Raw genomic sequence first — 17,262 nt, forward strand, 5'->3', positions numbered from 1 at the left:
TTGATGAGTCCATGCCCCTGGTTCTTCATACACGGTGTCCCTCATGCCCAGTCATAATCGCTCTGCCCAGGAATTCCCTGCCACAAATCTGTTCTGGGGATGAGCCAAACTGGGATGACTTCCTGCCTTGAAGCAGATGGAGAGGCCAGGCCCACCTGTCTCTCTCCTCCTCCCCCAACCCCCAGGGGAGCCTGGGTCCCAGCTGTCACCCTCATCCCCCCTCTCCCACCCCAGGAGAAACTGGGTCTCAGCTGTCACCCACTGGATTCAGAGACTAAGACTGAACAGAGACAGAACAGACTGAGAGAAAAGAGATAAAGAGGAACAGAGAAAGAGTGAGAGATACACAGAAACAGACAGATTGACCCACCAGAAGACAGAGCAGACAGACAGCAAAGAGGAGATCCAGAAACTGAAGGGGAAAAAAACCCAAGAGAGAGATAGGGAACCATAAAGAGGCAAGAAGAGGGTTGTGACCTGTGGGGCCTCTGCAAGATCCTGGATCCGGCTCCCTCTCAGGCCCCATGCAGTTCCCCATGGGACCAGCTTGCATCTTCCTGAGGAAAGGAATTGCAGAGAAGCAGAGGGTGAGGAATGGATGGGGAAAGAGGAAGGAGGGAAGGGAGACAAGATAGAAGGGGATGGAATGTAGATCTGGAAATGGAAGGCACCTCCGAGGCCATCTCATCTATCCCCTTCATTTTATAGATGAAGAAACTGAGGCTTAGGTAGATAAAATGAAATACTTGTAAAGAGCTTTGCAAATCTTAAAGCACTATATACATACTCGGTATTATTAATGGAAAAAAAAAACACTTGGCCGGGGTCTCATAGGTGGTAAGTAAGAGAGGTGAGATTTGGTCTCAGGTCCCCTGATCTTTCCACTGTTCCATGCTGGAAGGGGATGGAAGGACTCGAAAAGAGAAAGGAGAAAAAAGGAAGTAAACAGTTAAGGGGAAAGGCTAGAAGAGAAGTAAAGTTTAGGAAAGCATGAGGAAGGAGGAGAAAGCAGCTTGAAGGAGCTGGAAGGTTAGAAGAAGCAGGAGGAGGAAGAAGAAACTTGAAGGAAGGAGGTGAAAGAAGAAGAAAGTAGGTGGATGGGATGTTGGGGAGAAATTCTCATCCAGGTGAAGGAAGAGAAAGAAAATGGAAGGGGAGAGAAGGAAGAGATTGTCAAGGAAGGAATAGGAAAGAGCAGACAGGGATGGGGCAGAGGCTGAATGAGCACTGAGAGAGGGGTTGGTGACCCCAGTAGGGGCAGCCAGGAAAGAGGGTATGAGAAGGTGTGAATGGCCTCCAGCTCCCTCTTTCAGGACCCTGGAGAGAGCCCTGAGGGCACCTGAGTAGTCCTAAAGAGGGCCACTCCTGTCCCTGCCTCTCCCCATCATTCTTTCCTCTTGTACCTTCTTCAGGATCGTCCACTAGGACCAGATGAGATTGAAGGTAACCTCCTCCTCCTCCTCCTCCCTCCCCTGCAGACCCTCTGAGGCAGTTCCATCATACCCTATTCTACTGCCATATCCTCCTCACTCCTACTCTAACAGTGCCTTCAAGGAAACTAATTCTTGTGATAGCAATCTCCATCCCCCAGTGTCCCCAAACTCAATATCTCCTGGTAGTTTCAAGTTCCTATTCATTTCTTCATTGATGATTTTGAGATCTGTCCATCTATTTCCTCAGTAATTTCAAGACCTCCAATTTCAACAATTTTCAGTCCCTGTTTCCCCCATCCATCTCTCCATGGCAGTGTCAGAAATTCCCAACTTTCTTCCATTAGCTTCAGGAATTGACCCTTGCTCACCCCTGGCTAGTTTTCAGCATGGCCTCTTTCAGAGGCCAAGTCCTGTTCCCAGAGGCTTTCCCAGGAGTGGATACAGCTTTTCCCCATTTTGGTGGTTTACAAGCTCCTCATAATCCCCTTCCCCCTTCCCTGCCTTTCTCCTAGAGCTTCGGGAAGCCTTCCATGAGTTTGACAAGGATCGAGATGGTTTCATCTCCTGCAAGGACCTGGGGAACCTGATGAGGACCATGGGCTACATGCCCACTGAGATGGAGCTGGCAGAGCTGGGACAGCAGATCCGAATGAACCGTGAGGGTTGGGGGCGGGGCAGGGGAAGACAGGGAGGGCTAAAGACAGAAGAATGATGCTGACTCCTTACATTTCTACAGCTCTCAAAGGTTTTTCAAAGTGTTTTCCTATCAGTAGACAATGCAAATATGGTTTTTACCATTTGACAGATAGGGGAACAGATTCTGTGAGAGAAGTGGTTTACTCAGGGACACACAGCTAGGGAGTGGAAGAGCTAAGAGTCAAACCCAGGCTTTTTGAATTGGAGTGCAGGTTTCTTTCTGTGACTTGAGGAAGAGAGGCCAATAGGTCAAAGAAGTAAGTGAAGTGAGTCAATGATTTGAGGAAGGTGTTGGGTTTGGGTCTGGAGGCAGGATTAAGGAAGGCAATGAGAAGAGAAGTAGAGATTGAGATGAGAAAAAAGTGGGGGATGATTAAAGGGACTAGGAGGTGATAGAGATGCAGGAAAGCTACCGTGAAATATATTGGGTTCAGTGGTGGGACTGGAGAGATGATAAGCTAGGACCGGGGAAATGATGAGTGTGGGGAGAAGTTTGGACTGAGGCTGAGGAAGTAATTAGCACAGGAAGATCTTCTTCTGTGGTTTGGGGCTGAGCAGATAATTGGGCGAGGATGTGATGGGGATCGAAGACAAAGGGTGTGGACTTTTGGAGATGCTGTGACCAAAGAGATCATGAGGTGAGGTTGAGGAGGAGATGGGGCTGAGGAGATGATGACATTCGATGTTGGGGACAGGATTAGGAAGATTATGGGAATAGGGATGTAGAACAGGAGAAGACCTGAGGCCTCCCACCTCATTTTATCTGTGAAGAATGTGAAGCCCGGGAGGCTGAGTGATTTCTCCAAGGTCCCAAAGTAGTGTCAGAGGTAGTATTTGAACTCAGATCCTCTGACCCTAGGGTCAGCACTCATTCTATTCTACTAGCATTTTCAGAATGAAGGTGATAGACTTGGGGAGGTGATGGGGAGGAGAAAGTATGAGGAGAGTGGAGGAGATGATGGGGCTGGAGATCTGTTATGGTCCAGAAATGGCTAGAGGACTGCCTGCTTGCTGTATCGCGTGCATCACATCCTATTTTCCATCCCTGTGTCTTCGCACAGGATGTCCCTCAGGCCTGGAATGGTGGACCTTTTCATGAATGGTTCTGTATATTTCCAACTTCCTTTAAAGCTCAGCCCAAGTTCTACCTTCTACACGATGCCTTCCTTGATTTCCCCAGCTCTTTGTGTCCCCAGAAATCACTTTCTATTTATTTTGTGAACATTTTCCTTTTGTTTATCTATGTGTACACAGAGTTTCTCCCTACAGAATTTAAGCTTTTTGAGGACAGAGACTATTTTGTTATTATCTTTGTATCTCCTGTGCCTATCAAAGTGTCTGGCACATATTAGACAATTATTAAATGCTTGTTAATTGACTGACTGAGGGATCAAAGATGCAGGTCAAGAGCCAAGCCAACGTTGGTGTTGTGGGTGCTAGGTGGGGTGCACTCTTTGAGGAGCCTGAGCAGAAGCTCTTGGTTGGGGTAGCAGAAAGAATAAGGGACCCCCTGACCTGCCCCAGGGCACCTGGGGAGGAGGAAGTCTAGGGATCTGGGTCTCAGATTCAGTCCTTATCTTTTCCTCTCCTTGTTTTTAACTTTTCCCATCCCTAGTTGGTGGCAGGGTGGACTTTGAGGACTTTGTAGAGCTAATGACACCCAAACTGCTGGCAGAGACAGCTGGGATGATCGGAGTGCATGAGATGCGTGACGCCTTCAAGGAGGTGAGCATGGAGAGGGAGGACTGCTGGACTGCTGACTCCTGGAGGGGTGCCCTTTGTCACACTTTCTGGGCCTTGATCTCCTTCCATAAAAGGAGTCATTTGGTCTGGATGATCAATGAGTTCATTGAATCTTGGTAGTCTCCAAGGCCACTGTCACTCAGCACCATGGGCAAAGTGCAGGGATGGTGAGGGAGGCCAGGGTCACCTGGGAACACCTTTGTAGGGTAAAAGGGGTATTTAGAGATCAGGGAGCCCACTTTGGCCATTTAACAGATGGGAAAACTGAGAGAGAGAGAGGGAGGGGGAGAGGGAGAAGGAAAGAGAAAAAGAGAGAAAGGGGGGAGAGAAGAGAGAGGGAGGGAGGGGAGAAGGAAGAGATGGAGAGAGAGAGAGAGAGAGAGAGAGAGAGAGAGAGAGAGAGAGAGAGAGAGAGAGAGAGAGAGAGACAGAGAGAGAGAGAGAGAGAGAGAGAGAGAGAGAGAGAGAGAGAGAGAAGGAGAGGAGAGGAGAAGAGAAGAGAAGAGGAAGGGAGAGGAGAGAGAAAGAGGAAGAGGAGGAAGAGAGGAGGGAGGGAGGGAGAGAGAGAGAGAGAGAGAGACTTGAGGAGGGTGAAGGAAGCTATCCTTTCCCACCTCGGAGCTCTGAGCTGGATTAAGGGTAGGGAGAAGTACAGAAGGAAGGCCCTCTCCTCCCAGACCCCAGAGCCCCTTCCCTCTGCCAGCCCCACCAGAAAGTCTTCCCAGATTAATCCTGATGCCCTTGTGGGATTTCCTCCTTTGTTACTGGGCTATGCCTGGGGGCAGTTTGATGCCAACGGAGATGGCTCAATCACCCTGGTGGAACTTCGCCAGGCTATGCAAAGGCTGCTGGGGGAGCAGCTCAGCGCCCAAGAGATTTCTGAGGTCGTGCAGGAGGCTGATGTCAATGGAGATGGTACAGTGGATTTTGAAGGTGACATAGGCCCCTCCAGGCAGGGCTGGCCCCCTCGCTATAGACCTCAGTTCAGTTTCTGCATGCTTAGATTTCTGGGAGCTGTAAGATGCTTAGAGATCCCCAAGTCCATCCCCACCTTCTCCATTTGAATAGGGGACAACCTGAATCCCAGAGAGGGGAAGGGACTGGCCCCAGGCGAGGAGAATAAGAACTTGGGTAGCACGGGGAGGATGGACTTCTTAGAAATCATCACCAACTCTAACCATCCCTTTTCACAACTGGGAAATAGGACAAGAGAGGAGTAGGGAGTTCTCCAATGGCTGGGATGGAAGGGCCCTACAAGGGTGTATTCTGTGGGAATGGGAGTGTAGGAAAATCTGGATAACTGGTTGGGGTGGGGAGATAGGGACAAGGCATGGGAGGAATAGGCATTCACTGGCATCTTTTCCTTTCCTTCACAGAGTTTGTAAAGATGATGTCCCGCTGAAGAGGCATCCCCAGCCCTGCCCTGGCCCCCACCCTTTTTTTCTCCAAGAGATGCTTGGAAATTCTGGGTGGGCAGCATGGGAAGAGCTGGGGCAGGAACCCTTCCCACCCTTCCCTGGTGGGATCAGGGGGTCATAGCATTATAGGATCACAGGATTTAGAAATGGACTAGAGCTTAGAGATGATTAAACCCAATTGCCTAATTTCATAGCTGGAGGAGTAAGCCCAGAGAGGGGGAGGAGGGATTTGCACAAGGTCACACGGCGAGTCCCCAACAGAGCTGGGGTGGGAGGTCTCCTGACTCCACTGAGTGCTCTCTTCAATATTGTCGGGCTGAGAGGGATGCTCCTTCTTCTCTTCTTGTCCTCTTCCCCTCTCCCACCCATGGTGCCCTTTAGGATTTTGTCTTTCTTTACCCTGAGCCCCAACTCTCACAGAGATGGAGTTTAATCCCCAGATCAGATTAGCAGCCCTGGCCCTCTCGTTCTTCCTGAGAAAGCTGCTTGCCGTTAATCCTCTGGGGAAATCCTAGCCCAGGGACCAGTGTCTTGGGTCCCCTCACTCCCCTACCCCCTAGCCTGGAGTAACCCCACCCAGAATTCTTTCCCTGAGTCTTTTATCTGGAGAAGTCAAATCTGCCGAGCTGAGGACTCCAGGAGCAAGAATGCTGTTGACACCGAAGGTTAAAAAGCCCTTTTCTGCAGTCCAGCTTGTCCCTCTCCTGCCGTGGTCAGTTTCCCTGTTCTCGCTCTTTCTGCTGTTTCTCATCAGGGTCATACATCTAGGACAGAAAGGGATCGTTGAGGTCATTTAATCCAACATACTCATTTGGGGCCCATAGAGATGAAGGGACTTGTCCAAGGTCACACAGGTTGTAAATTCTTGGTAGATGAGGGATCCAAATGTGGGTCCTTTGACCCCAAAAATCGTGGGTTCTTTGCCTTGTGCCACATTGTGCCCATCAATGCAGAATTTAAAAACAAAAACCACAATGAGCAGTTTAGGAAAAAAAATCCATGAAGGAGAATCTCTTTAAAGAAGTGAGAGATGAATATATTAGGAGTATAAAAAAGCTGAGGTGGAAGAAAAGATGGTGTAAAGTGAGATAACATATGCAGAGATGAGCGAGTCACTGAAATCTGGAGCTTGGGAGGGTGCTTAGAGATCATTCAGTCAACCCACCTTCTCCAAGTAGGAGACCCTGTTGCATCTTCCCTTCGAGACAAAGCATTATCCACCATCTGCTTAAATACCTCCAGTGATGGGGAACTCACTCTCTCTCATTTTCAAGCATGTCCTGGCTTCTCCCATATCTAGACCTCCCCTTGCCTCTCTTGTCACCCTTCTCCACCACCTCTCCCCCATCTCTTAACCTAGTCCTCTGCTACTGTCTGCCATGTTACTTGTGAATTGATTCCTTCTAGGTTCTATAAACATTTCTCATTCACATCTCTGGCCTGTGTTTGATCTCTCCCTCAACCCCTGCCAGACCTAGGACTCCCTGCTGCCTATCCATGCCTCCCCCATTCCGGACTTGTGACATTGATTTTTTGTTTAAGCCCAGGTATAAAAGTTTACATTTGGCTCACAGAGACCCTCAGATAGCACGGGATCAGGGTCTGTCTGGGAGAAGAATGAATCTTAGGATTACAGATTTACAACTGGGATGGATTTAAAAGGTCATCAATTCCTTTCACTTTGCAAATGAGGAATTAGAAGAATGGTGGGAGGGGGGAGGGGAGAATCACTTTCTCGAGATTATATGGATCACAAATGGCAGTGATGGGAGGTGAACACAGGTCCTCTGATCTCCAACCCTGCTACACTGAACTTGTGAGAAAAGACAGGTCCACAGCTGGGATGGCACTCAGATGATCAGGAAGAGAGATGAATGTTTAAGTATGGGTCTTATTTGCCACCAATCCTTCCTGGGGCTGAGGAGTGAGGAGTCTATTCCACATGTGCAGAATTTTATTGAATTAGATACATTAGGGACTAGATTCAGTTTCAGATTGAGGTTGGAACTACTGGTCTATGAGCTCTGTGATGGGAGGCAACATGTCTGTATCTTTCTTCCTCCCTAAATTCTAGCATCACATTTCAGGCTCCTGCAACCAAGCAATTGTTGATCATTTATTAAGCCCCCGGGTTCTAATCCAATGACAGGGGTGGGCACTATGCTAAATTCTGGGAATCAAAGACAAAAGTGATACATTTCCTGCCCTCAAGGCACCTTCATTCTTTGGGGATAGAAACCACGTACACACATACAAAATAAATACAAGGCAATTTTGAGGGAAAGGCACTGGCAGCTGGTTGAGGGGCATCAGGAACAGCTTCATGTAGGGAGTGGTGCTTGGTAGATAACAAGGGATTCAAAGAGGTAGAAGTGAGGAAGGAGTACATTTCAGGCATGGAGCATGGCCATTATAAGGCATGGAGAAAGGAAATGGAGTATAATGTGAGAAGAATAGAGAAAAGGCAAATTTGACTGGGAAGAAGAGTGAGAGTAGGGGAGCAATGTATAATGATGTTGGAAAGGTATATTGTGACCAAGTTGTGATAGGCTTTAAATCCTGAACAAAGGAGGTTGTATTTGAACCTAGGGGCCATTGGGAGCCATTGAAGTTTATTGAGCAGGGGCAGGAGGAAGGTTATGATCAAAGCTTCACTTTAGGAGAATCATTTTAGTTGTGTGGAGGTGACAGGAAGACCAAATAGGAGGCTATTGTAATAGTCCAGGTGAAAGGTAACGAGAATCTGAATAAAGGGGTGGCTGTGTGAATGGAAAGAAGGAACTTACCTGAGTAATTTTGTGAAGGATCGGAGAGCTAGAGCTTGAGGTCCTTGTTCCGATCCCCCCATTTTACAGATGAGGAAACTGAGGCTCAGAGATGTGAAATGACTTGCTCAAGGTCATAGTGGGTCAATCCTGGATTATCCAGCTGCTTTGCCTTCAACTTTAGTGGTGTAATTGCCAAGATCTTTCCTTTGACTGGATATGGTGTGACATGAAATTTACCTTCAACTTGGCTTGAATTAGGGTTTAAGTTGAGTGTTAAGCAATGCTTAGGACTGAAGTTAGGCTTAAGGAAAGGGGCAGAGGCAGGGAAGGGCCAGGGATCAACAGTTCAATATTTTAATAGGTTTGTGATCTCCTTGGTTGACAACCTCTCTCACGCCTTCTGACCCTGTGGGATTCTTACCAATGTCATTCCCACAGAGGATCTGTCCAGTGCACCAAAGGCCTTTTTTCACCAAGGTGCTATCCCGTCCTGTGGGCACCATCTGGCCCCGGGCAGGCTGTCTACTTGGTCTCCTTCAAGCTTGTCCCAAACAGACCCAGCACCCTTTTTTACTCTACATCTCTCAGATGATGTGTCTTCTATGACCTCTAGGGAGCAAGCCCTCATTGGTGATATGGCACAGCCTCCTTATACCCCTCCACTGCTCCCTTGCCCTTTGGGGCTTCTGAGGTGGTGGTTCCACAGGCTCTAGCCTCGTCATATCCTCAGAAGCCTCACAGTTGTTGTTGTTCAATTGTTTCAGTTAAATCTGACTCTTTGTGACCCCATTTGGGGTTTTCTTGGCAAAGATACTGGAGTGGTTTGCCATTTCCATCCCCAGCTCATTTTACAGATGAGGAAATTGAGGCAAACAAGGTTAATTCACTTGCCCAGGGTCACACAGCTAGTAAGTGCTTGAGGCCAGATTTGAACTCAGTAAGATGAGTCTTCCTGACTCCAGGCCTGGCGCTCTAACCACGGTCCCACCTAGCTGCTCAGAAGCCTAATGGTATGCAAATTTTTGTTTCATGGAGCAGCAATCGAGGACCCAGCCCCATCTCTCCAAGGCAATCCAGGCTCCTTCCTCCCTCTTGGGCAAGTCTGGACCCAGCTTGCTTTCCATCTGTAGTATTTGTCCAAGATCTACACCAAGGGAGGTAGGACAGCCTAGCAGAAAGATCACCAAACCCGGATGGAGCCAGGAGACCCCCGGGTTCAAACCCTGTCTCGAATGCCACCTCGTAGTTTTATCCTGAGCAAGTCACTGAACCTGAGTTTGCTCATCTACAAAATGAGGATGATGAGTCTTTCACTCCCTACTTTCACAACCTGCAGGGTGGTTCTGAAGGAAGCATTTTCCAAACGTGAGTTTTATTATTATTAAGAGTCAGTGTGGTTGGAGTGGCTCCGGAACTCGTTTCAAATCCGAGCCCAAGTCCCAGTCTCCCCTTGCACACACGCTGGCCGGGTGACCCTGAGTGAGTCACTTCGCCCTCTTTCTAGGTGGCTAATTCTACATGGTTCACTTGGTGATGATAAGAGCATGGTTAAATGCAATGACCTCTCTCACTGTATCTCTTCAGGATCTGTATATTTGTCACTCAACGTTAAGTACACCTTAGTGCTAGTCCTAGAGTGAGGAAGACATCAATTTAAATCTGGCCTCAGCTATTGACTTGCTGTGTGACCCTGGGGCAGTCACTTCTCTTCTGCCTGTCCCAGCTTCCTCATATGCATTCCTTGAAGGGCTGCTGTGAGAATCACAATGAGATACTATTCATAAAATGCTTAGTACAGTGCCCAGCACATAGTAGGGACTTAATAAATGCTTACTTTCCTCTCCTTCCCTTTGCTTGTTGGAAGGGAGCCTTTAAGGTGGCATTTTGCCATGCTGAATCAAATGCTTTTTAACAATAGCAATAACAGTGATAAGTACAGTGGGGTTTTGTATTCCCACATACTCTCAGTCATCCTTGGCAATTTAAAGCCAAACCGAGTAGTTTGTATTTTGATTTACAGATGACAAGGCATCTCTGAAACTTTCTTAGCAAAGGATGATTTTGGAATCTGTGCATAGATTGGAGAGAGGAGAGACTGGAAGCTGGGAGATTCATTAGGTGCCTTCTGCATTGGTCTAGGTGGAAGGTGATGAGGGCCTGAACTAGGATGGTGAGTGTCAAAATGGAAGAGATAAACATTCATTAAGCACCTACTATGTGCCAAGTACTGTTTTAAAGCTTTACAAATATTATCTCACTTTATCCTTAATGCAACCCTTGGAGGTAGCTCCACATTTTACATCTGAGGAAATGGTGGGGGGAGGGGGCAAACAGAGATTGGACAGCTAGAGAGTGTCTGAGGTTGGATTTGAACACAGGTCTTCCTGACTCTTGGCCCAGTGGTCTATCCACCATGCCACCTAGCTGCCTGTTGAGTAAATAGGACATATTTGAGAATTCTTGTGGAGGTAGAATTGACAAGAATTGGCAACCAATTAGATCAAGGATGACAGGGGCTACAGATCAGGGGAAGGGAAAGGTCACATATGACCCCAAAGTTGTCAATCGGGTGCCTGAAAGGATGATGGTGTCCTGCACACAAATGGAGAAATGAGGAAGAGGGTGAGGGTGGGGTGGGAGGGGGGAGGAAGGCTGAACAACAGTGAATTCTGTTTGGGCCATGTTTGTGGAGTCAGACCCTGTGGTGGAATTTCCAGGCGATCTGTGCAACAGACAATTGACACAGGGACCAGAAGGAGAAGCTAGGACTGTATATGAAGAAATGGGAGTATGGAGATGACAACTGAATGTATGGAATGTAATACAACCACTAAAAATTCATAGAGACCTTGGGGACCCTCACAATGAAGGGAAGGGGCAAAAATGATGATTCAGCAAAGGAGACTGAGAAGGAAAGAGGGGGATGGAGGGCATTTTGCTCACAATGGAACAGCAATTCTAGAGATTACAATAAGGGCAGGACAGAGCTGAAATGCGGATTCTGGAAGGGCAGAGAGACTGGAAGTCATAGCAAGGGAGGGTGTTTTTCACCTAAGCATCTGGGGATTGTAAATCCCTGGGATTAGTAGATGAAAGGAAAGAGATTCCAGCAAGAGGGTGGATTAGTCAATGTCTCTAAACGATTTCCACCCCCACTGCTTAAAGAGGAATTATGCTCCATATGTAATGACAGCTAAATCCAGAGAAGAAGACAGAGTTCCCAACAAGGTAAAATTCTTCCTAAATTAATACTAGAGAACTGTTAATATTTACAATGATCACTCAGGACCCCCTGCCCCACCAGCCTCCATCTGACCAAGACTGGAACACAAGCAAACCCCCAGGCTTGTGTAGGGACATCCCACTGCTGCAATAACTCTGCATGAATACCTTATACCCTCACATGTGACATGCGTCACCATATATATCCCTAAGGAGGAACTGCTTAGAGGGAAGGGCCATGTCCTAGTCTTCTCCTAGCCTCCCCTCCCCCATTCCTCTTAGCCAGAGGAGGATCTTATGAATAAGCTTCATTTTGGAGATATTGGAGGATATTAGACTTGTTATTTTCCCACTGGTATCCTAGCAGTGTCCCCAGAAATGCTAATAGTATTTGCATGAGAAGTCAAGGACAGACTAGACATAAATTCGAGATTCTACCAAGAGCCCTGCAGAAAATTGTGACAGCCAAAAGAGAACATCTTGAAGATTCCAGCAAAAGAGCCTTCCAGGAGTGGTAAACTATCTCCTTATGGTCTAAGCCTGAGCCCGTCTTCCCCTGGACTCTGTGAATACTTGCAGGAGAATGTGTCACACACTTTGACAGGGAGAGGCGGTTGTTTTGTACTAACCATTCTTAGTTCACCATCATAGTAAATAACCCTTTGTGAAAGCTAATTCAGTCTGTCTGGCTGATTGATATCACTGATAACCAATGGTGGTGGCACTGGTGGGAGCTCATGAGTTATGGCATTAGAAAAGACAACCTCCAACCTCTTGGAGCTAATCTTAAAACACTGAGGGGGCATGTCAGTGGCTCTCTGGGAAACCAATTTGTCAGTATGAGCAGGAATTGGGGTATTTTCCTTATAGCATGTGCTACAACAAGAAACATGTTATTATTGTTTAGTTGATTAGTTGTATCTGACTCTTTGTGACCTCATTTTTTTATTTGGCAAAGACACTGGAGTGACTTGCCATTTTCTTTTTCACCTCCTTTTACAAATGAGGAAACTGAGGCCAACAGGGTTAAGTGACTTGCCCAGGATCACACAGCTAGTAAGAATCTGAGGTCAAATTTGAACTGAGGTCTTTGTGACTTCAGGTCAGGCACTGTATCCACTATGCCACCTAGCTGCTCATGTCCTTGCCATAGGATAAGGATGTAGCATGATTGGACTGGACTTCCTACCATTAAGAGTATTGAGATGATTGAGGCCAGTGCCATAGAATCAATTCTCTTTTAAGCACCAGGGATATTAGATTTAGAGTTAAGCAATGATTCCTTTCATGAAATGCTGCCATGTTTGGGAGGCTTTGGCCAGCTCCAGAAGCACCACCTGGTCTGCAATGAATCCCAGCCAAGTGTGGAAAACATTGGTATGCACTGAAGCCCAGTGAAGTGTGGAAAGCATTGGTAAGCATCGAAGCCCAGCCAAGTTGGAAAGATACCTTCCATTTGTCTCTGGCCCTAGCCATTGTCTGATGGCAAGCTCCCTGCAAATAAATTGGCTTCTGGATGTGGGTCCCTGTTCTTGCTAAGGCATTTGAGATGATGGTGAGTGAATCCAGTTTGGATACTTTATCTCATGGAGCCCCTGATGTCAGTACTGAGTATAGAGTTCCCCAAAATCCCCAGGCATTCTTTGATGCAAAGACAAAGGTACCTCCTACTGAACACTCCTTGTGTTACTATACAATTGTAACATTGTAGACTTGCTCTATCAATGGTACCCTCTTCTAACCTAAAGACTGTGTGATGGTGGTACAACAGAACCAATAGAGTGTAACCTATGAATACTTTCAACACAGAGTATGAGGTTGTCCCTACAGTCAACAGGGTGAGTATTAGTTACTCTGATAATGAATTTCAAGGTCTTATTTTAGCTTGACCTTTCAAGTCAAAATCCCATGATAAAGCTAGTGGGACAAGGAAGTAAGGGAAGTGTCTTCCTTTTTCTAGGGCCTAGTCCTCAAATTAATATTATGAATTCAGAAAAACAAGTTGCTGCATGTGATCAAAAGGTTTATAGGTCAAAATTGAAGGTTTATTCATTTTTTGTATGTGTCCTGCATTCATTATAAATGAGAGAAATAGAGGGGTCTGATTGACTATTTGAATTACAAGCATCACCATGAGTTCAAACACTCAATTCCTGCTTAAAAATTAACCCCTTTAGAGGCAGCTAGGTGGTGCAGTGGCCCTAGAATCAGGAGGACCTGAGTTCAAATCTGGCCTCAGACACATAACACTCACTAACTGTGTGACTCTGGGCAAGTCACTTAACCCCAATTGCCTCATATAAACAACAACAACAAAATGAGCCCCTTTAAAATAACCATGTAAATATTTTTAAAACATTTTATAATATTGTATAAATTTATATTTAATATCTTTTTACAAACTGATTGCACCTAGCTTTCATCTTTATAACACTAGATGTGAGATTAACGGGCCATAATTCACATACCAGTGGATCTTGATCCTGAGTAATGCTAGCCAATCAGATTGCAGATTTCTTTCCTCACGGAGGAATCACTTACATTATTGTGAAGGCCATCTGATGCCGTAGTCTTTGTTACTGTTATGTATGGAATGTTTTGCTTTTGGCAGATTGTGGTGCTTCGATTTTAATACAATAAACTTGAATGAATGTTAAAAAAAAGCAAGAGTTGAAATCATGCTAGCTGACAAAACAAAAATAGACATTCTAAAAATAAAAAGGGAAAAAACAAGCTTTATTACGCTGAAGGGAACTATAGGCCACAAACCACTATCAGTGATAGAATTATACACTCCAAATGCCTTAACACGCTTTAAAAAAATTCATAAAGGAAACATTATCTGAACTATAAGAAGACATAGAGAGTAGCACAATAGTGATAAGAAGCTTAAATATTCTTCTATTATTTTGGGTAGATCCACAGAAACATAAACAAAAGAAAAATGTATGTAATTAAAAATTATGTAAAATTATGTAAAAATTATGTAACTAAACAAATTACTGAAGAGATTAGAGTCAAAAAGAATTAGGGTATCTATTAAATGGGATAGCAAAATAATTTACATACTTCTTAGTACTACATGGAACTTTTTTTTTTGGAGGCAATTGGGGTTAAGTGACTTGTCTAGGGTGACATAGCTAGCAAGTGTCTAAGGCTAGATTTGAACTCAGGTCCTCCTGACTCTCAGGCCAGCACTCTATCCACTTTACTACCCATCTGGCCACCACATGGAACTTTTACAAAAATTGACCATATATCTGGGCACAGAGATATTGCAAACAAATGTAAAAAGACAGAAATAGTTAATACAGCATTTACAGACCATAACACAATAAAAATAGAAATTGGTTCAGAGATCACATACACAAAAATTTACAGACCCAAAAGGAGACTTAACAGTGAAACCTTAAACAATGGATGTGTCAAAGAAAAAATCACAGAAATCATTAATAACTATGTAAAAGAAAATGATAATGATGAAACAATACACTAAAATTCCTGGGATGCAGCTGCTGTCATCCTCAGAGAGACAATCATACCCTTACAAACATACATTAACAAAATATAAAAAGACAGGATTAATGAACTGAATAGGCATGTTTAAAAATTAGAAAGCTGACATAACATACCTAAAATAAGAGATATCGAAAAATAGAGGGGAAATAGATAATTGTAAACAAAAAAAGAGATGACAAATAAAACTGAAAGATACTTCTTTGAAAAGGATGATAAAATTAATAAACCCTCAGCTAATGTGATTACAGAGAGTAGAAAATTAAATTAAAAAAAGCAACTGAGCAAGGTGAAGTCACAGCCAAATAAGAAGAAAGAAAAGAATAATCAGAACATATTCCACATAGCTATATGCTAAGAAAACTGGCAACACAAAAGAAATAGAAGAATATCTTCAAAAATATAAAATTAAAAAATCCAGTCTTAGAAAAGGAAATCAATCTAACTGTAAAGGAAGTACCAAAGGGGTGGGTGAGTGGGTGGGGGAAACTCCTGGTCCTGATGTATTTCCAGGAAAATTCTATCAAAAATGTTAAAGAACAGCTAGTACCTATGTTTCACAAATTGTTCTCCATAATTATAAAAGGAAAAAAAACCCTCCCAGAATCACTTTAAGAGACAAATATAATCCTAATACTTAACCCGGGGAAAGATAAAACACAGAAAGAAAACTATAGACCAATGAAATGAAATTTGACTAAAAATGTTGAACAAAGTACTATCAAATAGATTACAATGATTTACCCCAAAAATCATTTCTTGTACCAAGTGAGATTTATATGCAGGGAGGCAAGGATGGTTAAATATTAGGAAAATAATCAACATAATCAATTATATTAAAAGCCAAAACATCCGATGTAGTTACATGATCATTTCAAAAGATGCAGAAAAAAGCCTTTGGGAAAGTATAGTACTCTTTTATGCTAAAAACATTTGAAAGAAATTATTATTTCTCTGCTGTTAATAACCAATTAATATTCAAGGAGGGTTTTTTCCTCTCTATTTCCTCATTCAAAGTCTAGGGCATTTCTCCTGCCCAAAGAATTCACCACACCCAAACCATCTTTTCTAGGTGGATTTCTTATTCCATCACTGTTCATTGTTCATTGACTGGGTGGAAGATAGATCCTTCTGTATAGATTGCCCAAGGCAGGAGTGTTTAGGCTTGAGATGAGTTTCTCTTTGTCCATGAGAGACATAATCAAAGTCAGTCCTAGCCCCTCATTAGAATAACCCCACCTGTCATTATAATATTCATTCTCTCATTAATTGTTAAACAATCAGAGTTGATTTCTACCAGTTGGGAATAACCACTCTTCGAAGGGCATACAAGCATTGAGTAGCCTCCATAATTTGTCTTTGGTTTATGAGAGAAAGTCAAATGACCACCATTTTATTAATTATCTGCTGGCCATAATTAATAAAATTGATTATTAGTCACTCAGAAATTACGTCTCTTAGACTTTTCATACATCACACCCTACAAAGTATAGACATAGAGGGACCTTTCTTTAATATCGTAAAAAGAATCTGTATAAAACTGAAAGGAAGCATCATATGCAAGAACCTTTTCCAATAAATACGAGAGGGAAGCAGGGATGCTCACTCTCCCCATTACTATTTGATGAAGTTTTAGAAATGCTGACAACACCAATAAGTTAAAAGAAAAGAATTAAGAGAATAAGGATAAGTAAAGAGGCTGCAATACTATCTCTATTTACTGATGGTGTGATGATTTACTTGGAAAACCCCAGGGATTCAGCAAAGACACTAATTGAAACAGTTAACATCTTCAGCAATGTTGCAAGCTACAAAATAAACCCTCAATAACTGGTAGTCCTAAAAACTGTTGAATATTCTGATGAAGTTAAAGTGTCAGACTAACAACAGATTGTAACAGTATATATAAGCTGTTACTGAATCCTGTCTTTAGGCATTTTGTCAATGCATCATTTATATTTAGCACTGATATTATATAGTACCTCTCCCATGCCCAACTCATATCTCACATGAGCACCTTTTTCTTTGCCCCTTTTGGGGAGACCTAAATATAAGTCAGCAACCTAAGCCTTAAGCAATTTTCCAGCTGAGCTCCAGAGTGAGAGGCTTAATTAGTTGAAGAGTGTGAAAAAGAAGAGACTCCCTCCCCCTTATTAGAGGCCAGGGTCCCTTAGGAGTGAACCCAGCTGGAACAAGTATTAGTCCAGAGAACTGGAAGAGACCCCTCAGGGGAAGTAGGTTATCATCCCCATTGTACAGATCAGGAAACTGAGGCGCAGAAAGGGAAAGTAACTGCCCAAGCTCACAGGGCTAGTAGTAGTTAGATTTTAAAACTCTTTGTGACTGTATCATTCAAAGATTAATTTAAGGATCTGTGATTCAGTTGGTGGGGCTACCTCCTCCACTGATAACAGATAACAACCTCTCTATCACTTCAATGGGAAACTAAACTGGCTGGGGCCAAAA

The 17,262-nt window shown here is 44.2% G+C and overlaps 1 protein-coding gene across 1 annotated transcript; it reads left to right on the forward strand.

Moving 5' to 3' along the window:
• Positions 1 to 524: 524 nt before the first annotated feature.
• CABP5 (calcium binding protein 5) lies at positions 525 to 5,274 on the forward strand. The gene is made up of 6 exons (XM_027859339.1): positions 525 to 587; positions 1,413 to 1,443; positions 1,946 to 2,089; positions 3,745 to 3,854; positions 4,658 to 4,805; positions 5,249 to 5,274. The coding sequence occupies exons 1-6, from the start codon at positions 525 to 527 to the stop codon at positions 5,272 to 5,274; spliced, it is 522 nt and encodes a 173-aa protein (XP_027715140.1).
• Positions 5,275 to 17,262: the final 11,988 nt, after the last annotated feature.

This window comes from Vombatus ursinus, unplaced genomic scaffold (assembly GCF_900497805.2).
Source record: "Vombatus ursinus unplaced genomic scaffold, bare-nosed wombat genome assembly UNPS02014165.1, whole genome shotgun sequence".
NCBI lineage: Eukaryota > Metazoa > Chordata > Mammalia > Diprotodontia > Vombatidae > Vombatus > Vombatus ursinus.